Genomic DNA, 22,208 nt, shown 5'->3' with positions numbered 1-22,208 from the left:
GCTGGGAGGGACTCGGTCATGGACACAACAGATCCCCGTGACTAACGTCTGCTACACAAAGAAACTAAAGACTCTCTCGGAGCAACACGTCGCTTCTTGTACGGAGGCTTTCTCTGAACTGTGTTTGGGCAGCCTGTATATAAGTCGTGGAGGAAATGCGGGCGGCGCTCACAGCGGGTAATGAGGGGGGAGATTCGGAGTCAGTATGTCTAACTGCCACAGCATGTGAATTAAGGTCCATGTGAATGAGATACTCGCTTTCTAGCATGTCTTTTGGTCACATTGAGAAACATGAGAGGGCATCGCTATTGGTCCGTTTCGACGCGGTGTGAAATTCGGCTGCTTCTAACTATTCTAATGCCAACTTATGTTCAACCACGGTGGTGGTTTGGTTTTTGGGGGGTTTTTTTTTTGGGGGGGGGGGGGGGGAACGGGTTTCCTAGACACTTCAGTCTTTCCAGAATTGAAATTATAGTCTAAACAGGGTGTTCAATTGCTTCATTGTCTATTCTCATGTCCTGAGGCTGGGCTTTTAGAGATTTATAAGCGGAGAAATGCTTGTTGCTGGCATGGGAGCAAAGTGCTTAAAAACCCAGACTACTATCATGTTTCTCAAGTATATTGATTTGCCAGATGAAGGGAGATAGATAGGATTGTTGCGAGGTCTTTATAACCTTTGAGTTGAAAGGTAGAGAAAGGCAAATTGCTTCAGAAATATATTCGCGGATGAAAGCCTAGGCACTGAAGATAGGACCCCAACATTGCCACAATCTGCCTACATATAGATCATCTTAAAGAAGTCACTATCAACTACCACCCGCCCTGAATGATGGAATTATGTAACAGCCTGGATTTACTGTTCCTGACATCTAAACATATTAAGCTGACCGCTGCTAGCCAGACCAGCTTTTCATATAAGAGTTCGCTTGGACACTACTGTCATAGGTCAGATAGTCTCTGGATAGGATGATCATGTATTCTCGGTTCATATGACTGACGCTATTTTCTTTTTGTCCCGAATTCTGATAAATGCACGAGATAAAAGGATCGCGAAGGCTAGAGCTTCATTATGGTGACTTTCCCCACGCACCAATCGCACCAGTGAGGCTTGCTACATATGTATAGTTAAGATCAGCTATGGTAATGGAGCTAACGTACAGAGCACCTAATGTGTCATTCAACTTTGGCTCCTAACTACCCAATGGGCTGTGTATGCAGAAGCCTTGCATGCGGCCCGGAAAACAGGCTCCTGAGACGCAGGTGGAAATACCATCTGAGCTTCTGCAGTCTGCCTTGGGTTATCTTGCTGTCCCGAGTCTGGGGCTCCGATCCATTCTCAAAGAATACAGTATAGAACATGGACTCAAATGGCATAGTTGTTTGATTAAAACTGAATAAAAAAAATCTTTGACTCAAGCAGGGAACTGCTTTTTCAAATGAAAGGAGAAAGAGAGTGTATTTCCGGTCCGGGTTATCTTGAAACGTGGCATCCGGTGGTGTGTTCTCTTGTGCTTAGCCACGACACTCTGCAGTAGTGTTGCTTACTGCACATTTTGGCTGAGGGTTCGATTTGTTGATCTGACGAGCTGTATATTCCGGATGGGGAGTATGCCACAGTGCTGTTGCACTTTGGGCAGACGTCTTCGACTTCTGCCGTGCTTAATGAGATCACTGGATTCAGGGTTGTGAAGTCGAATTCACAGTGCTCACAAAGATCCCTGATTTCTGCTGGGACAAGTGAGCTGTTTTTTTGTGTCCAGGCATCCAAGGCTGCTACAGGAAGGAGGTGCTTCCCATGATCGCAGACACGTCGCAGGCATGTGATCATACCCAAGATATTCTTTCCTTTGAACCATCCATCAAGATCAGAGGTGCCATTTTCCTGATGAGTTCCGGCTGCCATTCGAGCAACTCCAGCCTTGAAGAAGTCGTATATCTCGAGGTCACGAAGGTGCAAACGAACCAGCTCGACATTTTCCGTTCGTGCAGGAAGGTTCAGTGAAAGACTAGATGTGTTCTTCGTCCGCCGAAGACATGTGGCTTTCACCAGATCTTGCAAGCGTTGCGCGGAATGATGCTGCTGCTTTTTGATGGGATGTGCCACCAATCTAGCGAACTGTGTCTTTTCTGCTAAAAGTGGAGTTCGTATGAAGCTGAGTAAAGCACCATAATCATCAAGTGAACTATGAATCGGTGTGCCTGTAAGACACCACTTGTGTTTTGCTCTGATCTGGCATGCAGCCTTGAAGTTCTGCGAAGAGCGGTTACGGATCCGATGAGCTGGACCATATCAATCAGTATAATTTGTAGGAACCTGTGCAAAGACACGTTCGCTCACCTTCGTCAAGAACCTGCCGAAACCACTTGAGGTTATACAACGGACCCTTTGAATCACAGTCTGACCTGAGTGTCTCGTATGTCGTTATGACAACGTCAACGTTCTGAAGGTCTCTGATGAGAGCTTGTCTGTTTGGTCCATGATAGACGATGAATCTGAAGTGCTTTGGATAAATGTGCCTAATTGGTGTTAAATTAGCTCTGAATTAAAGCCTCATAAACGGAATAATAGGGGGCTTCGTTACGTCTTTATCTGCTCTTGCCACGCCGAGATAGCTTTGATGATCAGCATCGTTCGCTCCTGCTACGGGGGAGAGATGCACATACTTGACATTGGAGCGACTACCAAACTTGCTCGAGTTGTACCAGCCGGAAAGGAGGTCTGACTCTCCTTGATTGCATCGAGAGATAAGCAGACCAGAGCCAGTGTGCTCAGAGTCTTACCGAGGCCCATATCCTGTGCGGAAGTTAGGAAAACACTTGATGAGCCGACTTGGTCTGATGCTCACGTCTGCTAATATTCCGCCGTTTAGGGGAGGGAGATTATCCTCGTCATGTCCAGCGATGATATGTCGAAAGCCAGAGAAGAATTCCAGGTCAGCTGGTTTGAAACGGCTGTAATCAGGTATCAAAACGACCTACCGAACCTCATCGTGAATGGAAGCCATGGGTACCCAGAGAGAAGGGAACCTGGCTTGCATGAAATCGCCATTCTCCTTCTCAATCATCATGGCCACTGCTGTCATCTGGTGCCTGCATTGAATTCATTAGTCTCAACAGAAACCCACGTTGATGTCTCTCACACTCACGGGAGCAAGGTGCAATTCAGCCGAGGACTGACTCCTACACCTGCGTAGATTTCAAGATCACTCGCTGAGATATCGACGCCATTCGCGGCGTCAAAAATCCTCAACAGCCTACTCTTCGCAATTTCATCCAAGGTGTTAATTTCAGGTTCAGCGCGGCCATCTGAGCCCAAATTCAAATCCTCCATCGGCGGCATTCCTCCACCGGGTCGCGTGAGGTAGTGCGGGTTGTGATAGTCGAGGTTCCTGTTGTACTCCGTTGTGTAAGGATGCTGGAGATACAAGCCAGCATCTGAAAGAAAGTTCCCAATGGCGACACTGTCTTCGGACAAGCCGTATATCAAGATGCGGACGGTCACCTCCACCTGGGCCTGCGCGTCTGCCTTCGCTGTTCCTTTGTTGCGTTTCTTGGGCTTTTTGGTGGACTTCTGATCCAGAGTGGTCTCAGTCGAAATGCTGGCGCTGAGACGGATATTGAATCTCTGCTCAAGCCGAGACAAGGACGGTAGAATCAGCAGCCCCGCGTATCTGGGAGGATCTTGATAGCTGAGTTTAACGATATCCCCCGAAGGTTTGATAGTCAGCGGCTTCCCGCAACCCACTTCATCGGGTTTGAAAGTTCCTGTAGGCTTTGCAATGATCTGCTGAGTATTGATTAACCAACGGATCTCCAAGTACAACATTGAAAGGAGCTTTACTGACCACGCCAAAACAGGTATCAAATTGCTCCTGGCTCGCGAGGCTTTTGTCTGCTCTGGTGTCATGGCTGCTGGAAGACACCTCAATCCTGGGCTCGGGATGCTTCGGGCTCAATTCTGGAGTCTGGCATGCGCTTCCCACCGAGGACGATATGTAGGAGCCTCCAAATTTATGGGGCGAGATGAAGCTGTCGGCAGATATATTCTCCGTGGCAGTAGATCCTGTTACCGTCAGAGTTGAAGCTCCTGGTCCAAGGATAGCAGACACGTTGGAGCTATTGACTGGAGATCCGTCACGGACACCAGACTCGGTCGCATTCCACATCTGGCCAGGATTTGGCACTGGTAAGGGGCCTTGTCCAGGCTGCAGTAGCTGTAGAGATTGCGAGGCGAACGACAGATCATATGGGCTGGAGATATAATCTAGAGGCAAGTCTGCAATCAAACTAGTAATTCCAGGTAGGTTCTTGTCATGGAGCGTCATTGAGTTCCCCAGACTCGGTAGCTGCCAACCTGCGGGCTCTGATCCTCGTACCTTGGCTGGTAGGTATACTGTTGGAGCCACCTCTCTCCCGGGTCCAGTAGAGCGGTGACCTCAGGCGCTGCTTGGTAAGGCTCTGTTCGCAGCCTTTTCGCCTGGGGCTCATCACCGTGCTCTTCCGTGCCCGTCTCTCTTTTGCCGCCGATGCTGAAGTCCTCCATTGTGACTGGCGCGACTACACATGATATTGAGAAGGTTGAGAAAGAGCACGATATGGGAGAAAAGTCTACCATCTGAGAAAAGGTTGATCGGGAATGTATTAGTTGCAGTAGTAGACATGCTTGCGGTCAACCATACCCTGCAGAGAGGCTGTGCATCAACGCCCTCAGCGCAAGCCCACGCCTGGCGCGTCCACGTGTACACACGCTACGTATTGTATGTATAATATATACTCCTTAGGTGAATCTGTGCATTGATTCGTCCCTACAGGGCATTTCTTTGGTCTGTGCCGCAAAAGCAGATTTAGGAGCATTCTCTGCGCGCGTATGTAATTCTGAGAGGCGGCCACTTTGTGGGACACCAGCGAGTGTCTCTGATCTGAAAAATCTGAGCTGCGTTGCGCCTGAGAATCAGAAGTGGAATGTGAAGAAGCTGATTGTGTTTGGGTCTACAGAGTGCGCTCGATTTCTCCTTGTTTCTTAGCCAAAGCCTGCTGCCGCTGTGATCTTGAGAAAGCACCTACGGTAGGCTCTAGGATCTTATGCAATGGCGCTCTTTAGAGGAATTCGTTTATATTGAATAGAACTTTTCATCGATCGTTGGTCTTTGCAACGTTGACTTGCTTCAAGTTTGTTCTTCACATGCTGCTGCATGTCTCAAGTCGCTCCAACATTGCCAGGCACGAACGTTGGGAGGTTGTGAGGGAAAGAGGCGCCGCCGAGATCGACACTCCTAGATAGCACGCCTGACTAATAGCGCCTGCTGCAGACATCATCTGGATTCTAAGTTCGCGGTACATTTATAAGTACCTATTGGGACCCCTCCCCTCCCTTTTTCTATTTCCTTCAGACAGACAACAACAATAACAGACAATTGCCTTCTTCTTTTCGATTTTCAATCTTCTGAGCAGGTCCAAGACAGGTTTTCAACCCTGTTCTTGTGCCTTCATGGACCTTTGGGACCTTCTACTGTCCTCACCTCTACCATGAACTTGTACTACAGGCATGCTTGGGTCGACAGGGGGGGGGCCCTTGCTCATTGCTCCGGTGTCAGTCCTCTTGTGCGACTGCGCTCGAGTCCTGATTTAGTCAGTCAGTACCTATGGAATAAGTCACCCAACTCCCCCAACCATCAGACGGCTCCGCCGCGAGCATCCCATCTTCCATGACCGTCTCAATGACGGCTGAGATGACATGTGCCCTTTCTGGGATCCGACGAAGGCATAAAGTAACCATAGCGACCCTCGCGCAGCGCTAGCAACACAAAACCCCGTTCGTCTCAGACCCCGCGAAGCTTGGGCTGCTCCTCAGACTCGCCAAGACCGTGTACGATTGGCCACAGCAAGGCTGTCACCGTCCAGAGACCCAGTTTCTGGGTTGTCCTGGGTGGTTCTCATCCCAACCTTTCAGACGCTTGAAACCGGTCTATTGGACCATTGGACCATTTGACTTCTAAGCTTAATTGCCACCCTTATTGAGCCTGGGTAGACCACCAGGTACTAGACTATAGGCTCACAAGGCGAAAAGGTACACAATATAGATGAATGATTGTTTGACAGCCTGTCAACCAATGTTGTTCATCGTCCGAGCCATGCTCCAGGGAACCCCTGGTCCTGGACGCCCTTGATCGCTTGCTTTGTCGTCGAGGAGGTCACAAAGTCGTGCATGATCACCTTCGTGATCCTGGGATATGTTCTAATCGCGCCGTGTAAAGATTTGCACCGGATCGTCAACGTTCCGGCGACGTCTAGTACCATCCTCAGGACTTGTACGGTAGCCTGAGGGCAATCATGATATATTCCACCACGGATCTCGTGCACGGGAAGGAGGATCATGATCTCCTCGAGTTTCTCTTCCATGGTCTCTCGCTGTCTCCTCTGGTTCCGTTTCGACCTCATCAGTACTTCCTCCTAAGCGCCCCAGTGGCAGCTATCCGTTCATTTCTATACTACTTAAATAGTCACGCTCCTTGACCTTGACGGTCGGAACATTACAGACTCCTTCCAGATACCAGTCCAGTCCTTTCAGTCCAGCCAACATGTTCTTCAGGAGTATTCTTCCTGCCCTGGCAGGTTTGTCTCTCGCTGCTGCTGGTAAGTCCCACTACAGCTATACGCCCCTCAAAACATACGAGGTATCCGTCTTCTCTAACATAATCATCACAGCCCCGGCGTCCGTTGATCGAGATGCAAGGAGGGCCCTCGAGAGAGAGGAACTTCCCATGAAGCGGGATGTTATCATCGAGCAGACCGTGGTGGAGCCCCAGATTGTGGTCATAAATCAGAACCTGGGCGCCCTCGAAGCTCTGGCAGTTCAGGCCGAGCAGGAATTTGCTGCTCTGGTCCAGTCCCAACTACTCTTGATCAACACGGTCGAGACCATCAAGAACAACATCCGCATCAACCACTTCAAGACACGGTGGAACACCGTGAACACTGTAATTGTGACAGTGACCAACGTCGTTGACGCTCGGGATCCCAATAACCTCAATACGCGTTACATGGTCAACCAGCTCAAGGTAAACATCCGAACCCCCCCCCCCCCTTCCCTTTCCTCCCTCAGTCACTATGAACTTACTCTGACTTTGTACTTCCAAGGCCGACAACAACAATCCCGCATCTGAGATCCTCGTCATGATGACAGCCGCTGAACCGCTCACCATCGCCCCAGTGGCCACCCCCACAGGCCTTGACATCCCCGGCGTTTCGGGCGTCGGCAGCCTGGTCTCGCAGCCCACCGCCCAACCCCAAGTCGCCCAGACAGACCCGACCCAGGCCTTTGCGCAGGCGGCCAACGGATCTGTTCTCCTCCCCTTCAACACCACGGCGCCGCAGCCGCCGTCGGGCGCACAGCTGTTCCCGGACCCGGCCGCCATCATCCTGCCGAACCAGGCCCTGTTTGTGGGCGATGTCGCCCTCATCCAGGAGGACGCCGCCCTCCTGGCGCAGGGCTCGCTCTTCAACCTGCAGCAGCAGCTCCTGGCCCAGGAGGCCATCGCCAATGCTGAGCTTGCTGGTGTAGTCCTGGGCACAGCGCCGCCGCCGACTATCATTGTCAACCAGGCTAATGCACAGCCGGCCCCGGCGGCGGCCCCGGCGGCAGCCCCTCCGGCAGCCCCTCCGGCAGCCCCTCCGGCAAACTCCACGGCTCCTTAGAGAGGAGACGAAACAAATGGGAATGTGTCTGTAGGGAGAAAGTTCTAGGGGGAGGGTAGGCTGCAGGACGGCGTTGTGAGGATTTGATACCAGATTATTTCCTTTTTGTTCTGTCAAAAAAAGAACCGCTATGGCTAGCCATACGTGCTTTGAAGTTTTCAGACGGACGTGTTTATTTTTCGAGTGTAATGTTTTAACGTCTCGCTTGCGAACGTACATACTATGAGCCTTATGATGAAATGTTTTTTTCTTATTTTCCAAATGAGAGGATTCCACGCTTCGCTTTTCGATTTCTTGCCAGCTATCTAATCCACCTCAGCCACGGAATATGGGATGAGCCTGTGTGGCCTCAAGTGCCTCAATCGACACATCACGAACCTTACGCCGTACACACACATATACACACCTCTTTTTCTTCTGAGAGGAAAAGCCAGGACACAGTTGTTGGGACTATATCCACCAAGGCATACAGAACGCCTTCTCCAGGTCTGCAGAACTATGTGGTCGGAATTCAAAGGAGACCAGCGATCATACGTGCCCCTTAGCCTGATGTTCGTCTGATCGACAGGGCTGGTGTAAGTCGACCCCTGGTCCAGGCCAGGTACAGTCGACAGGGGGGACAGGGGGGTTGCTAGAGCAGGGGCACGTGTAGAGGGCGGGAGGCTGACCCGCCAAGGCTGCGCGGGGAGCCTCACTTAATGCTTGAGTCTTGGCATCTGGGGTTCAGGACCGACATCTGGGCATGTATGCCTATGTACCTGTCACTTGGAACGAAAAGAATACGAACAAGTACACTACTTATATGAATCTTCCTGTAAATTTCTTGGTTGGGTTGGAGAGGGTTTCAATGTATATTAGTTCAACTTTCCTTGTCAAAGCCATGAACAAGAAAGAGAGGGGGAAAAACGACAGTTTTTTGTCGGTACGAACTTGGACAAGAAAAAGAGAGAGAGGTTGAGTGCTATGGGTGCAGGCCGGAATGATTTAACCCCCTGTAAAGTATTTTTGTGACCTGTGCTTCTGCTGGAAGGCAAAGTGGGCAAAATATCATGTTTTCGTTGTCAGCACGAGATTTCAACATGGACCGGTGGGTTCGTCGCTCCACACTATCCACACAAACACGTCTGGAAGGTTGAAAAAGCTTAAGAGACCATAATTCATATATGTTGTGCAGTCAGATCTACGTCGATGACTAAAGGTTTGCTGCTGATTGCATATTCATTCATTGATCCAATCACTCCTTGTGATAATGACACCCCCCCTTCTCCGCCTGTTGCGGGAACGGCGACGGGGATGACGACGACGACGACTTTGAGAGGTCCAGGCAGCTTGGTACTGCATTCTCTTACCTCGCGCAGCCTGTACAGTAGAGGTCGGCTGGAGTTGTGCAGTGTCCACAAGGCCGGGTCTGGCGATCCTGGATCGAGTGAGTGTTCCATGAGTTTAGTCAAGCCTGGTGGCGCGCGCCTCTCGCAACCTCCCAAACGAGCAAATGGTGTGGTGATGGTTAATTGAATTGAGCCGCTTTGCTGAATAAAATGCCAGAATAACAGAAAGGGAAAAAAAGATGCACTCATCGTCAGCCTTCTTGCGACCGCGATCTCGTAACGTCTCCTCCCCCTTGCTGCCCGCGCTCCCAGTCCTTGGACGCCAGCATCTCACTGGACTCCGTCTGCGGCAGCACATCATACCGATGCCCGCGCGCCCTTCTCACCACGCTCCTCACGATGACCACCGACCGCGCGCCAGCCGTGAGGAGCAGGCCGCGCAGCCGCCACAGCAGCATGGAGCCGCCCACGATGCCGAACAGCACAGACGAGAAGATGATGTGCGTCTCCTGCCAGCCCAGCTCCTCGGGCACGGGCAGGTCCTTGCCGGACACGTAGAGGCCTGTGTCGACGTCGATGACCTCTGAGCAGCCCAGCCTGCGGCCCTCGGCGTCGATGGCCACGACCTGGATGTACCCGCCCAGATCGAGACCCGCAAGGTCGATCCTCGTCTCGAAGCCCTGTCTGCGGACCTCGGTCACGTTCTTGGCGAACTCCAACGTCGGGTTGCCCTCGTCGTCGTCATCGTCTTCGTCTTCGTCGTCGTCGTCGTCGTACTCTTCCTCTCCGTTGTACTTATCATCATCATCATCATCTTCCTCCTCCTCCTCGTCCAAGTTCTCAGTGTCCCACACACTCTGCACCACCCATCCTGCTACCTCCGTCGCCCCGTTCCAGCTCACGTAGACGGCGCCGTCTTCACCCCCCTTCAGCACCGCGTCGGGGTTCGTCAGGGGCCGCCCGACCCATTTACTCTTGAAAGTGCGGTAGTTCTTGACCCGCGACCAGGCCGTCAGGTGCGTGGCGCCCAGGTGCACGTCGCACAGCACCTCGCCCGTGGCGGCGTCGTACTCGGTCCAGGCCGGGTGGTGGCCCCAGCCGACGAGGACGTTGCCCGTCTCGGGCAGGATGTTGACGCTGCCCTGCGAGGGGACGAGGAATTCCTGCGGCGCGACGAGGGCCTGGCGCAGCGTGGCCGTCATGGCGTTGGTGTCGAGGTCGACCAGCAGCCCGCGGCTGTGCGGGGCCCGGAGCAGGGCTTTGGTGTAGTACGCGCCGTTGTCGAACACGGTCATGAGCGCCTGGGTCGCGTCGTCGGTCTCGTGGTGGATGCGCGCGTGGTGCTGCCAGGAAAAGTCGGTGGCCTTGCCGCCGCTCAGGTCCTCGAACGAGTTGTTCTTGCCGCCGACCTGCCAGAGCACCTCGCCTGTCGTGCCATCGATGTAGGCCACGGCGCACACGTACCGCGACGAGACGAGGTAGTTTCCTGTGAGGGGATCCTTGTCGACGCTGTTGATGTGGAAGAAGTCCCAGGCGCCTTGGTATTGCTCGTAAGGGGCGAGGCTGTCCGTGATGGCGAAATGGTCCGAGGCGTGCCACTCAAACAGCAGCTCGCCCGTCTCGAGGTCGATCTCCTGGAAGATGCTGTCCCAGATCTCGCCGTTTTCCACGCCGTAGGCTGACAGATCTGCAGTCTGGGCTTGATATGCCGTCAGCAGTGCAGTGCCCTCGGGCGTAAGCTGGAATTCGTGGAGATCGCCGTCGAGGTCTCCTGCTGCCGTGATGTTCTTGAAGACATTGTATGAGGAGTCGAGCATCAGATAGTATCCCTTGCCAAACCACCCACTGTCGCCTCCATGCCAGAATGTGAGGTAGTCGTTGCCCTTGTAGCTCTGCACCTTCAGGTCCATCGCCTGGCCGTATCTTGTCTCCATCCACACCAGACTACCATCATTGTCCAGGATAATGGGCCCGGGGTAGGGCACCGAGTCGCCTCGTGGCTCGATCAATGTATAGCCATCCTCGCATCTGGGGTCGGATTTGATGATGTTCAGCCAGGGCGAGGCAGACGAGAAAGATTCATACGATATCCGAGGATATGCGCCATACAGGCCCCAGTTATACCAATAAGAATTCTGGGCGGCCACAGAGGTAGCCACAGCCGTCGAGGTCAGTAGAGACGTCCAGAGAGCAGCCGAACGATGCATCCTGCTGCTGTTGAAGACGGAGAGGACAAATTGTTCCTTTCCAAGAGACAGATACAGAAAGAACACGACGACAAACACATCACACTACATGCAATCCTCGCGAGATAAAACATAAAAAGAAGCTGCGTACGTACTCCCCTCCCTCCTCACTCTTCCCCACCCCCTTCTTCCGTCGCCAGAAAACCCAAACGCCGGGAAAGGAGGTATGCAGAGAGATCCATAGCCATGCAGCGACGAGAGGAACCACAATTCCGCCCACATCAATCGTGATCGGCCTGGTCAATTCCCTCATGGAAATGGAAATTGTCAAGTTCTCCCCTCAAGGACCCATCTGATGATGTACGACGCGCGTACTTCGCGGCAGCGTTGACGGTCAGGGATGCCTCTTCCATGCAAGCGGGTACATATCTAATTCCGGCCCTCCACTGCCACAGTCCATCATGGGGCTAAAAACATAAAAAAGATGAAAAAAGACTAAAACACAAGACAAGTCGGTCGGGTGGTTTAAGTTTCGCGGAGAAGGGGGAAGAGAATGCCCACTGTCTGCCTTTGCATTGTGTGCTCTCAACCATCACACATATGCTTGCTTTTTTTTTTACTTGCCTCCTGATTTGGTTCGGTCACTGGAGCCGGGGAGTCGGCCACCTGGGACGCACTTACTCGAGCAAGGCACTCGGGAACCATTACTTGCGACATTTCATTGGAGGATGAGCTTTGGTTCTTGATGCTATCTCTCATACCACGTGACGACTTGCCAGAAGCAGACCATTGTAACATTGCAGCCTCACCTAGCCAGGATGCTTGGCTTGTCGTACTGTGGGCCTGTGTGGGAAGGAAAGACGACGACGACGACGACGAAGAACACGGCGTTACCGCTCAGGGATGGGAGGGTTCCGCTGCCGACGTCATCATTGGATTGGATCTTGGGGGCACGGGCAGTTGCGCAGTCGTGCTTTCCTTTCAGAGGTGCTGCACGATCCATACATAGTCAGGGTGCGAAAGGCAACAACAGGACAAATGTATATTTGTGTGGGGGGAAGACGAAGGCAAGGTCTGGCCCAGCTCGGAGATCGCGATAACGCCGGACTGAGCACTTGTTTCCAGGCTAAGCTTTTCCAGCCTCGGTACTTGGGTCTTACATACAATATGTGGTGATCGTCAGGTACCTGGTAAGTAGTACTGCAGTAGCATGTTAAAGACAATAGAAGATTATATTGTTGTCTGGCTAGAAGCTCGAAATGAAAACACAATTATGAATTCTGCAGAAAGAAAGGCCATGATTCGTGTGTAATATCATTTCTTTTTCTGTTTGTATGTTCTCCTTCATCTTCCCCTTCCCCCTTCTTCTTTACCCACTGGTGCGAAACGTTATTACGAGTAAGTCATTTACTTTGAACTACTGCTACGACGACTACTACTATTACTACTATGGCATGTACATAGGACGACATGCTATCTCGCCCCTGGCAAATCCCCTGGAATAGGTCCACTTTGACCTTCACGGCCCTGGAGCACCCGACAGCAGAGACACGCAGTCTTGATTCACCCAGAGTTTAATAGTACCTGAATCAGCTACAGGCTGATTCAAATAAACCTTATGATCCTACAAACCATCCCAGGCAGTATCGTCCCGACAGAGAACAAGAAAGGGAAATGGAAGCTATCCTTTGGACGATCATCTCCCATGGCCACGCAATGGTCTAAACTTAGCGTGCACGATTTTGTGTGCTGATCATCGCTCACATGTCATTTTGGCTTAGGGAGAACTTCAGTCTTCGTATGCCCCCCAGAACGGGGGTTCTTGAGATCTCTGTCAGACTCAACTCAATCGCCCTCGTAGACATCAGAGCCGTATGTCTCGTTCAGCGAGACCCGTGCGATGCTCTTCCCGCTCTCCATCCTCACCCAGGTGTCAACCCGCAGCTCGTCATCGTCGTCCAAGAGCCCGTCGCCGTCAGTGTCCTCGAAAGACAGCTGCACGATGCGAGACCCACGATCCCACGTCCCATAGCCGCCATAGCCGGTATGCCTCGAGAAGCAGAGGAAGGGTCCCGAATGCTCCTCGTCGTCGCCGCCACCGCCAGCAATCATTTCATCATGGCGTCGCCGTCCTCGTGGTCGTGATACCGGCCAGACACTGCACCATGCATCGCCGTGGTCGTGTCCCACGTAGATGCTGTGCAATAGTTGTCCCTCTTCCCCCAGGAGCGCGTCGACGAATCCATCATCGCTGTCTCCTTTCCCCTGTATGGCCACTGGGACGTCCTCGTTGAGGCCAGGGAAGTGCGCCGGGTCCAGGCCGGCCTCCTGCGCGGCAAGGAATGGATGAGGGGGGATATGGACAAAGGCAATGCTCGGCAGGCGACCGTACCGGGAGCGGATCTTCCTGCTAGCTGCCGTGAACCAGGCTGCGGTCTCGTCTGCCACCCAGTTTGGAAGGTCGTCCTGGCCAGACGGGTCTTGCTGGTACGATGCGCCCCCGCGAGAATCAAAGAACCAGATCACAGCGACAGGCCGCCCGTCTCCCGTCTGCACCAACAAGTAGTAGTTTGTAACCCCAGGCAGGCCTTGGCCCATCTGCCGCGTGTAAGACAGCGCGTATTTCTTCTCAGCCTGGAGAATCGCCTCTCTGGAGAGGTTAAACTTGGAGTCGTGGTTGCCGTACGTCGATGCCCAGGGAATGTTGCGACTGACCATCGGCACGACGATCTGGTCGACATAGGCTGATGAGTTTTCCTTGAAGGTATTCTCGCCCGTGATTAGGTCGCCGTTCAACACCACCAGGTCGACGGATGGCTCCTTATCCAGTACTGTGTTCATCACCCTCGTTGAGTTGATGTCTTGGTTGATGCCCCACCCATGTTCCTCCTCCCCAAAGTGCAGGTCAGAGAAGATGGCCAAGGTGAACTTTTTGTTGTTTCGTAGATAGAGCCCCGGTGTTTGGTCCTCGACAACGGGTTCTGGAGGGTGAGACAGCTCGGGTGGCCGAGGATGGGGCCAAGTCATCGATAGCAAGACGGAGAAGAGAACGAAGGTCATCAGGAACGCTGAGAGCATGAGACCTGTGCTCAGGCAGGGGCCCCAAGGTCGAGATTTCTGTGCCATCTTGACTCTCTCAGTCACTTGAATCGGTGCAGGTCAACCTGGAGTGGCATTGCCAACTAATTGATGTGACTGAATCTCGAGCATTGGCACCTCATCGAGTAATAGAGTCGTGATGTGCTTCTTCTCTCCATCAGCCTCATAGGCCCAAGAAGGCTTTCTGGCCAATTGACTATGCCCAATCTATCCCAGAAGGGATGTTGAGAAAGAAATAAGTCTTTGTAGAAGTTGGATAGTGAAACCAGTCACATTTGGTTTGAAGTCACTTGTCACTGCAGCAAGAAAAGTAAGTCAGTACTTCCTTAGACTGACTGCAGAGGGCGGTAGCAGGGGTCTTAATGGAAAGTTCCACACACTAAAACCCCACGCTGTTGGCTTCATGTCTATGACCCCAATCGGCTCGTTTCCGGCATGTGAGAGTCCCCCTGCTCCCAATGATGACGCCAGTGAGCCAGCCCCTCCTTTCACTGCCCTTCTGGGCCTGTGACCCGCACCGTAACACCCAGAACCGTCAGCTGTGCACCTAACTACTACATACATACTTTGTCACCTCCACCACCATGATTGCTCGATGCCTAGACGACAGATAGTCTTCTCGAAACCTACTCCCACCCACTCCCTGCTTATGTGTATTTGTGAGAAGGACAAAAGACAGAGTCACCTCTGCATGTGCAAACAAAGGGGACCTGCCTTAACGAGTCTGACAGGATAAAGCCAAGGTCGGACTCCGTCAAACGTAATCCGCAGGAGTCGATACCGAGGCACCACCACCGATTGAGAACCCCCCGAACGCCCGAGCCAACAATCTTGTCGCGGTCGGTCGTCAGCAAGCAAGCAGGTGACCGATTCTCACACGCTCTTGTCAGGCTTCGACCGCTGCTTCAACCGCCTTCCACGACCGTTCTCCATCCAACCGTCACACACGAACGTAAGAAGGCCTCCTTCACCTCTGCCGAGTGACCCTTCCTTCTTTCCCCTTCCAGCCTTGGTTGCGTGGATTTTACTCGACCCCCAGACTGTCTTTGCGATAGAAGATTCCCGGCAGTCATTTTGCTCTTCCCGAATCTTTGTTGTCAACAGAGACACTCCGATTACGCACGACCCACAAACAACGACGACGACCAAGACGGACGGTGGTGTGGGCAAAACCAGTGTACTACGTTAAGCACAACAATAGAAATGGGTCTGAAATATAATACATACCTCGACGGCACCAAGATCTACGGCTGCTATAAATGTCATGCACACCTAGCAGACCACGATCACATCCTCAGCCGAGTATGTCCTGCTTCTTTCTCCTCTCCTCTCTCTCTCTCTTCTCTCCTCATCCTCCCTTCTGTTCCTCATCGTTCCTCACCGGACACGTTTGTACCTTTCAGCACAACCCCATCCGGCTAACATATACCCCACCCTCCCCTCTTCTTCCCAATCTATAGAACTTCCGCGGCCAGCACGGCAAAGCCTACCTCTTCAACACAGTCGTCAACATCAACTCCTCCGACCCATCCGAGCGTAACATGACCACGGGCCGCCACGTGGTCCGAGATATCTCCTGTCGGGGCTGCGGCGAGGTCGTTGGCTGGAAGTATGACAGAGCCTACGAGACGTCCGAGAAATACAAGGAGGGCAAGTTCATCCTGGAGGCAGAGCTACTCATGGTGGTGAGCTGATAAAGGTGGACGCGGAGAGGGTGAGGAGGGGGGAGGCCGGCGTCAAACGAGAACACTGGCCTAGGACGGGGACAAACAATACACTGGGGGTCGTGTTAAGGCTGTGGGATTTTCAAAGAGAGAGAGTGTGCCGGAGGGGGGGGGGGGTCGAAGCCGTTTCGGGACATGTGCAACTTGGCCATGCGGCTGGCACAGTACTGTAAACGAGGACGGAGGCTGAGCCAAATTTTCACTTGCATATACATCTGCTTTTCTTCTTTTTCTGCTGGAGTTTTGAGGTGCACGGGTTGGATGGACCATTGGATGGCGAACTGATTTTGCTAGAAATGAATCTGTTGTTTGCCTTTGGCCATCAGACCGGAGAAGACAAGGTTGTTAGAGGTTGCTGATGCAGTAGTATCAATCATTCAGTTATTCGTCTCCTCCATGTATGATCTTCTTCATCATCAGTGATTATGTGACAGGTACTGTCCCTACGAGTTTAGTGTCTGCACATGGGTTTATACGTAACGCCATTCAGCTCTATTGGCAAATGTACTAGAATAGATAGCTGAAAATGATCTATCCTCGGCCCTCAAGAATTCATTGAAAAATAAAAGGAGTAATATTCCCAACTATATCCCAAATCCAAGCCTGGATTGAATGGCCCACAGATGCCCAAATGATATGCAATATTGATCACTCAAGCTTGTACAAAACCAAACCTAAACTCCATGATGAAACCCCTTCACAACACAGACAAACATCTAGCACGTCTCTTAAATATGCTCAACAGGCTCCTCGGGCAGTAATTCCTCAACCTCCTCCTTCGGCCGGAGGAATTCAAAGGGCGGCTGGACGATGCCGTTAAACAGGAAGGTGAAGTACACCAGCAGGGCGAAGCCAAGAACCTGTAGCCATTTGAACGTCTCCCAGCCGAGGCCAAGAGAGACGATCCAGATGAAGAGAGTCCTGCAAGTGTCGATGGTAGAGCGAGACGTGGCGCTCACGGAGCGGGTAACAGAGAGGCCAAAGAAATTGAACCCACTGCAGTCATATTTGTAATTAGTTATCGCTACACAGCAAATCATCCGTCTTCCTAGGTGAGGGGCACATGTGAACTTACCCAATGCTGAACATGATCAACACGCTCGAAACCAGCACCTTCAGGTTGCCTGTCCACTGCTTCCAGCCCTCCACCATGTCGAACGGGCCATTCTTTCCGGCGTCCGTCCTGCCGATGGCGAAGTGGAGGACGATCATCCCCAACAAGGTCACCAGGAACCCGAACAACCCCTCCCAGCCGACGACACGGATGGGGTCAATAGTCGAGCGCTCCAGCAGCCACTCCTCCACAACAAACTGCGTTGCGGTGAAGATCTGCGCACCTGCGATCATGAGCACACCCACAATGGCCAGCAGCGCGTCTGCACCGACCTCGGTGGCGTGTGCCTCGCTCTTCTTCTGGTCGGGCCAGATGGCACCAGCCAGACCCACGATCGCGACACCCAGGACAACGCCCACGAGCGACGTCCACTGGAACAGGTGCAGCTTGCGCTTGAGGAACAAAATGCTGAACAAGCCGACGAACAGCACCAGGGCGCCACGGGTCATCTGGTAGATCGAGGCTGCGACCAGCAGCAGGCCGGCATTCATGAGCGTCGTGCCGAGAATATCACAGATCGCAGGCAGGGCCAGCAGGAGCACCCGGGCGCCCTTGAGAGTTTCGTCGCTCGCGACGACGTGCTTGCTGTGGCCGTTGGCGTCATCGCTGCCGTTCGGGTTCAGCGCCGTCGTGGAGTGTACGCTGCGCGCGTCCGAGTTGATATCTGCGTCGGCCTCGGAGGTGTTCACAGGCTCATATTCGGCGTCCTCGGCGGATGACTTGGAGATGTAGCGGCGCCACAGATTGATAAGGCCCACGACGAGCCAGCAACCCGTCTCGCCGACGAACATTTGGGCTGTTTGGATCACAGGCTGTTCGAATGTCTTGTGGTTCTTTGGATCAGGGTCGTCGCAATTGCGGACGCATTGGTTGTCCTATAGATTGAAGGCTGGTCAGAGCGCCGTTACAGTAGATGTATAACAGCTGGCTGTAGAGGCGGGCAGGATGCTGCCGATACTGGGACGCAAGTTACACACGCACCTGGTACTTGGTAAGGAGGGTATTGCACACGCCTGTGAGGAGCATCATCCCCACAAGAAATGGGATCGCAGCCCTATTTGCCATCTTGACGAGTTTTGCCTGGTGTTGAACCGCTGTGTAGCGTGAGCGGTGATCGAGGGCCAAGATAGGAGCCTCGTCGTAGAGTGCGATAGCGATCCGGGACCAGACGGTGGATCAGCTAGCCAGTCAAGTTGTCGCGACCAAGCCTTGCACTGCCAGGTGCTATGGGACAGTGCAGAGGTCCTTTTTGGAAGGACAGAAACAAAAAAGGTTGTTGTTGCCTATTCAAGACCCGATACCGTATGGCCGAGGGTTCTTTGCGAGGTGGTGGTTGGCGAAGGCGCAGGAGGGAAGTGCCCGAGCTGCAGGGGTGCAGGGGTACGTACCCGCTCACTCGCTTGCTCGGCATGGTTGCTTCCCGCTGAGACGACCCGTGGACAGGCCTGTCTTGGGGCGAGACACATGTCTCGTGGCCTCCCCTATTAATATCCATGCTGACATGTTCACGTGCGTAGTGAACGAAGTACCATAATACGTGTTTTGTTGACTTTGGAACGATCTAGCTCAATGCATGACCCAAAAGCAAATACAAGAATTCTCTCCTGCGTCGCAATGCTGGAAGGTCGAGAATCGTCATCTCTGATGTCAACAAAGTGCAAATGTCGCTGCACTGTCCCTGCTAACTCAGCTCCACTCCCCCCCCCCCCCCGGGCGATGCAGTATAGCGTACTCTCCCGGTGCCGAACCGGCGCAGGCCCCGGCTTCCCGGCCACGATTCCTTACTTAGCCTCCCATGCTTCCTTCCGATTTCCTTCCGTTTCGACTTTTCTTCTGGCTTTTGTGGCTGCCAACCTCACTATCTGAGGGGCCGGAGGCCGAAGAGGCGGGCCTGGGGGCCGCAGCCGGGGACGCGGGAGACTGCGCCGGCAGCGGAGGTGGCTGGGCTGCCGCGACGGTGGGAGCGGAGGAGGAGGCGGCAGTGGGCGTGGGCATGTCCCGGTGCCCACAGAGATGGTAATAGTCGCTCCCGGTACGACGTACCCCAGGGGGAGGATGATGGTGGTGGCGCCCGAGCCTGGACGCTCGTCGTTGGCCGGCGCCTCCGGGTCGGTCCCGCCGAAGAGGATGGCCAGCCCTCCGAAGGCCGCCGACAGCGCTGTCGATGCAGCTGTCATCATCATCGTCATCATCTTCTTCTCTATTTCAGGTCAATACATGTTCAGCTCAAGGTGAAGTTGGGGATTACGATTATGTAACCTCTTGTGTATGTATGGACATGACTGTATCGAGCACTGTTCAAAGGATATATTGTGAGATAGGAAGTACAATTTATAGTATCAAAGCTAATTAGGTGAATATTCAGAATGAGGCTTCAATACTGATTGTTTTAGTATAATCCAATGTGATTTAGAAAAGAAAGCAAAACTTGTCTTGCCAACTATCAAACTCTTTTTGAAGTAGATAACTCAGATCTGCGTAATTAACCTCATCCTGAGCACTCCGCTTTTTCTCTATCCAATAGAGCATAGCAGAAAACGCCTGACCGGCAGCACTGCTAGTGATTTGACGCGTGACGAGAATTTAGGACACAGCCGGAGACGGCCGGAGACGCCGTCTCTATTCATATCATTATTCTGGGAAATGATCCAAACTAGATGTGAGAATACTATTCAAGCAGGAAAGCTATAAATTCAGCTTTGCAGGATCAGAAAGAGCTTTCTTGTCGAGCCAGACGGACTGTATCTACTTCAAACTCGGCTTAGTCTTGTCTAAGCAATGGAATGGCTCTTTCTTATAAGCATCTGCATGACTTAGAAAGAAGGGGTGTCTGGTCTTTGACAAGCATGACGATGCTGTTGCGAAGCAATGATATGGCTAATAGTATTGACTGGGTGCGGAGCCTTCCGAGGTGACACGCCATAAACGGGTGACGATTTTCACGAGGCACCAGGTTGAGATGGAGTAGCACAAAGGCGAGGAGGATTTTGCAAAGTCCAGATCTGCCGGGCACGCTCAAAGAAGCCATTCATGGTAACATGCGCACATGTGTGCCTATGCTAGGCTCCGTCTGAATATATATGTCGTAGAAGAGGTATTATAATGTATATGTAGGTCGTCGCGTCGTCAAAGGTCGTCTGACGAGCAGAGCCACTCTCAGGATACAGGCTTGTCTTGTTTCTTCGTCTTCTTGTCTTTCTTCTTTCCCTTCTTTTCCTCGGTCAATGGCCTGTCTTTGATGTTGTTGTAGTGCGTGATGCCCAGCTCTTTGTCCCTGGCGAGCCTCTCGCGATCACGGTCTGAGAGCGGTACGCCCTCAATGCCCTTCACCTTCTTGCCCTCCAGAAACATGGCCAGACCGCCTATGGCCGCAACGATACAGCCCAGGGCGACGAACAGACCCGTGGACCAACTGGGCCTGGTGTAGCGGCTCATCCCCCACATCACACCAGACAAAACGCACTGGAACAGCGTGTTCCATACCATCATCCAGATGACAAAATCCAGCTTCCAAACCTTGGTCGGTGGTGCCCGCACAGCAGTCAGGGGAGGATCAGGCATCTTCTTGGTTGGGATCGCCACAGCAGCCTTCGGGATCTGTCCTTGCGCCAAGAGACTGTCGGCGTTCTCGGGCCCGACATCAACCGGCAAGCTCGACGATGCAGGCAGCCGGAACCAGTCGCGGTGGATGCCAGCCAGCTGACGGAGCGCATCCTGCCGACTCAGCAGGCGATACTTCATCAGGTAGTACAAATCCCGGAATCGCCACGGCGCAAGCCCAAAGGCCGTCAGGCTGAAGAGGGCCGTGAGCACCTGCGAATCGTATTCTATCCAAACCCGCCGCGGAGAGTTGATGTCATTGCAGGAAGGGTAGCACATGGCCGGAGAGGCATTGCAGAGGAGGAGGAACAGCATGCCTCCCCATGCAACCACGTTGAGCCCGTACAGCACCACGCAGAAGCCCATGGGCGTGATCGAGTACCGCAGGAATGACACCAGGCCATGTTTGAAGGCCTCGCGCTTTGGGTAGCTTGGTGGGAAGTGGTATCCGTTGTCGAAAGGTTCGGTTCCCATTCCCCCATCCTGGCTCTTTTCGATTATGACGGCGGGCGCGGTATCATCCGAGATGGATGGCGAAGCGTCCTTCTCTGCAGACGTAGACGCAACCACCGCATTCGTGTCCCCCTCTTCACCCTGTTCCCGTTTCCCTCCTTCTGTCTTATCTTGGCTGCGGTTGCTCTTGTCCTCGGCGCTCTCGCGAGGTACGAGCTCGGTCGACTGTTCGGTAAACGTTTGTCTTCGGGAAGGGGTTCCTGGACCAGCGCTGCTGTTCCTCCGCAGCGCGTCCCCTACCACGGCTGAAGAGGCGAATTCGCTCGTGGCTGCCATGAAACCCGCTGGTGGGTTGGACGCCTCGAAGTCCTTAGATAGGCTTCGCACCCTGCCAGAGATCTTGGACGCAATGGTCGATGATCTGGATCGCGGCCCCGCAGGCTCAGCGCCTGGGCCGATGGGCTGACTGCCGACGCTGTCGGCCATGGTGGTCAGCTGCGAGTCGTTGTCGCTTGTCGTCGCTGTGGTGTGGTAGTGATTCAGTGGGTCATTGGCCTAGAAGATGATTGGTGAGCCAGGCCGGTGCAACATGCAAGTCTGATTAAAATGATAGCAAAGTACGGACTGTGATGTGTCGTGAGTCTCGGAGGGTGGTGAAAAGAAGACTTTAGGATCTGTTTATAGAATTTGTTGCCGCGAAGACGAGCAACCTGTTTTCCGTTCTCGGTTTCGCTCCCGTAATAGAATGGAAACAAGAAGCGAGAGGTCTTTGGAAAGTGGCTGTGGCGGGAAGTGCAGGGGAAAGGGGTCTAGCCTCAAGCAGTGCCGGTGTTACTACAGCATGGTACAGTAGAACACAAGGTTTGCACTAAGGAATAACGGCACTGGTCACTTTGCCCCTCAACGTTTTACACCATAGTAGAATAAAAATAAAAGGATTCAACATTGAAAAGTATGTGACAGGCAACCAGGGCACCCAAAAGGGTAACCCTGGATGCCCTTGTGATGC

General features: G+C 53.0%; 9 protein-coding genes across 9 annotated transcripts; 3 read left to right on the top strand and 6 right to left on the bottom strand.

The window, feature by feature from the left end:
* Positions 1-1,732: 1,732 nt before the first annotated feature.
* M406DRAFT_220324 (uncharacterized protein) lies at positions 1,733-2,495 on the bottom strand (the record flags this gene model as incomplete). The annotated part of the gene is made up of 2 exons (XM_040915561.1): positions 1,733-2,280; positions 2,339-2,495. Coding segments are annotated over 2 exons (705 nt in total), but the record flags the coding sequence as incomplete, so codon positions are not given.
* A 48-nt stretch (positions 2,496-2,543) lies between these two features.
* Positions 2,544-4,543, bottom strand: M406DRAFT_66510 (uncharacterized protein; the record flags this gene model as incomplete). Its single annotated transcript, XM_040925003.1, has 6 exons — positions 2,544-2,728; positions 2,782-2,794; positions 2,847-2,952; positions 3,147-3,784; positions 3,846-4,251; positions 4,377-4,543. 6 exons carry the CDS (start codon positions 4,541-4,543, stop codon positions 2,544-2,546), a joined length of 1,515 nt encoding a protein of 504 aa, XP_040781024.1.
* Positions 4,544-6,578: 2,035 nt separating this feature from the next.
* M406DRAFT_325536 (uncharacterized protein) lies at positions 6,579-7,695 on the top strand (the record flags this gene model as incomplete). The annotated part of the gene is made up of 3 exons (XM_040919992.1): positions 6,579-6,633; positions 6,706-7,058; positions 7,138-7,695. 3 exons carry the CDS (start codon positions 6,579-6,581, stop codon positions 7,693-7,695), a joined length of 966 nt encoding a protein of 321 aa, XP_040781023.1.
* A 1,912-nt stretch (positions 7,696-9,607) lies between these two features.
* M406DRAFT_227814 (uncharacterized protein) lies at positions 9,608-11,137 on the bottom strand (the record flags this gene model as incomplete). The annotated part of the gene is made up of 2 exons (XM_040915781.1): positions 9,608-9,771; positions 9,880-11,137. Coding segments are annotated over 2 exons (1,422 nt in total), but the record flags the coding sequence as incomplete, so codon positions are not given.
* Positions 11,138-13,054: 1,917 nt separating this feature from the next.
* M406DRAFT_247976 (Metallo-dependent phosphatase) lies at positions 13,055-14,236 on the bottom strand (the record flags this gene model as incomplete). Its single annotated transcript, XM_040916497.1, has 1 exon — positions 13,055-14,236. The coding sequence occupies one exon, from the start codon at positions 14,234-14,236 to the stop codon at positions 13,055-13,057; it is 1,182 nt and encodes a 393-aa protein (XP_040781021.1).
* A 725-nt stretch (positions 14,237-14,961) lies between these two features.
* M406DRAFT_354240 (uncharacterized protein) lies at positions 14,962-16,428 on the top strand. Its single transcript, XM_040922865.1, has 2 exons — positions 14,962-15,610; positions 15,769-16,428. The coding sequence occupies exons 1-2, from the start codon at positions 15,512-15,514 to the stop codon at positions 16,000-16,002; spliced, it is 333 nt and encodes a 110-aa protein (XP_040781020.1). The 5' UTR covers positions 14,962-15,511; the 3' UTR covers positions 16,003-16,428.
* Positions 16,429-16,589: 161 nt separating this feature from the next.
* On the bottom strand, positions 16,590-18,395 carry M406DRAFT_271104 (uncharacterized protein). Its single transcript, XM_040918101.1, has 3 exons — positions 18,128-18,395; positions 17,108-18,021; positions 16,590-17,028 (listed from the first exon to the last, which is right to left on the bottom strand). The coding sequence occupies exons 1-3, from the start codon at positions 18,209-18,211 to the stop codon at positions 16,761-16,763; spliced, it is 1,266 nt and encodes a 421-aa protein (XP_040781019.1). The 5' UTR covers positions 18,212-18,395; the 3' UTR covers positions 16,590-16,760.
* Positions 18,396-18,941: 546 nt separating this feature from the next.
* On the top strand, positions 18,942-19,381 carry M406DRAFT_325531 (uncharacterized protein; the record flags this gene model as incomplete). The annotated part of the gene is made up of 2 exons (XM_040919991.1): positions 18,942-19,162; positions 19,195-19,381. 2 exons carry the CDS (start codon positions 18,942-18,944, stop codon positions 19,379-19,381), a joined length of 408 nt encoding a protein of 135 aa, XP_040781018.1.
* Positions 19,382-20,150: 769 nt separating this feature from the next.
* M406DRAFT_284587 (uncharacterized protein) lies at positions 20,151-21,220 on the bottom strand (the record flags this gene model as incomplete). The annotated part of the gene is made up of 1 exon (XM_040918576.1): positions 20,151-21,220. One exon carries the CDS (start codon positions 21,218-21,220, stop codon positions 20,303-20,305), a length of 918 nt encoding a protein of 305 aa, XP_040781017.1. The 3' UTR covers positions 20,151-20,302.
* Positions 21,221-22,208: the final 988 nt, after the last annotated feature.

The sequence above is a fragment of the Cryphonectria parasitica genome (genome assembly GCF_011745365.1).
Source record: "Cryphonectria parasitica EP155 unplaced genomic scaffold M406scaffold_1, whole genome shotgun sequence".
NCBI classification, from domain to species: Eukaryota; Fungi; Ascomycota; class Sordariomycetes; order Diaporthales; family Cryphonectriaceae; genus Cryphonectria; species Cryphonectria parasitica.
Note: the sequence above shows the minus strand (reverse complement) of the source record. Positions and strands in the feature narration are given on the sequence as shown.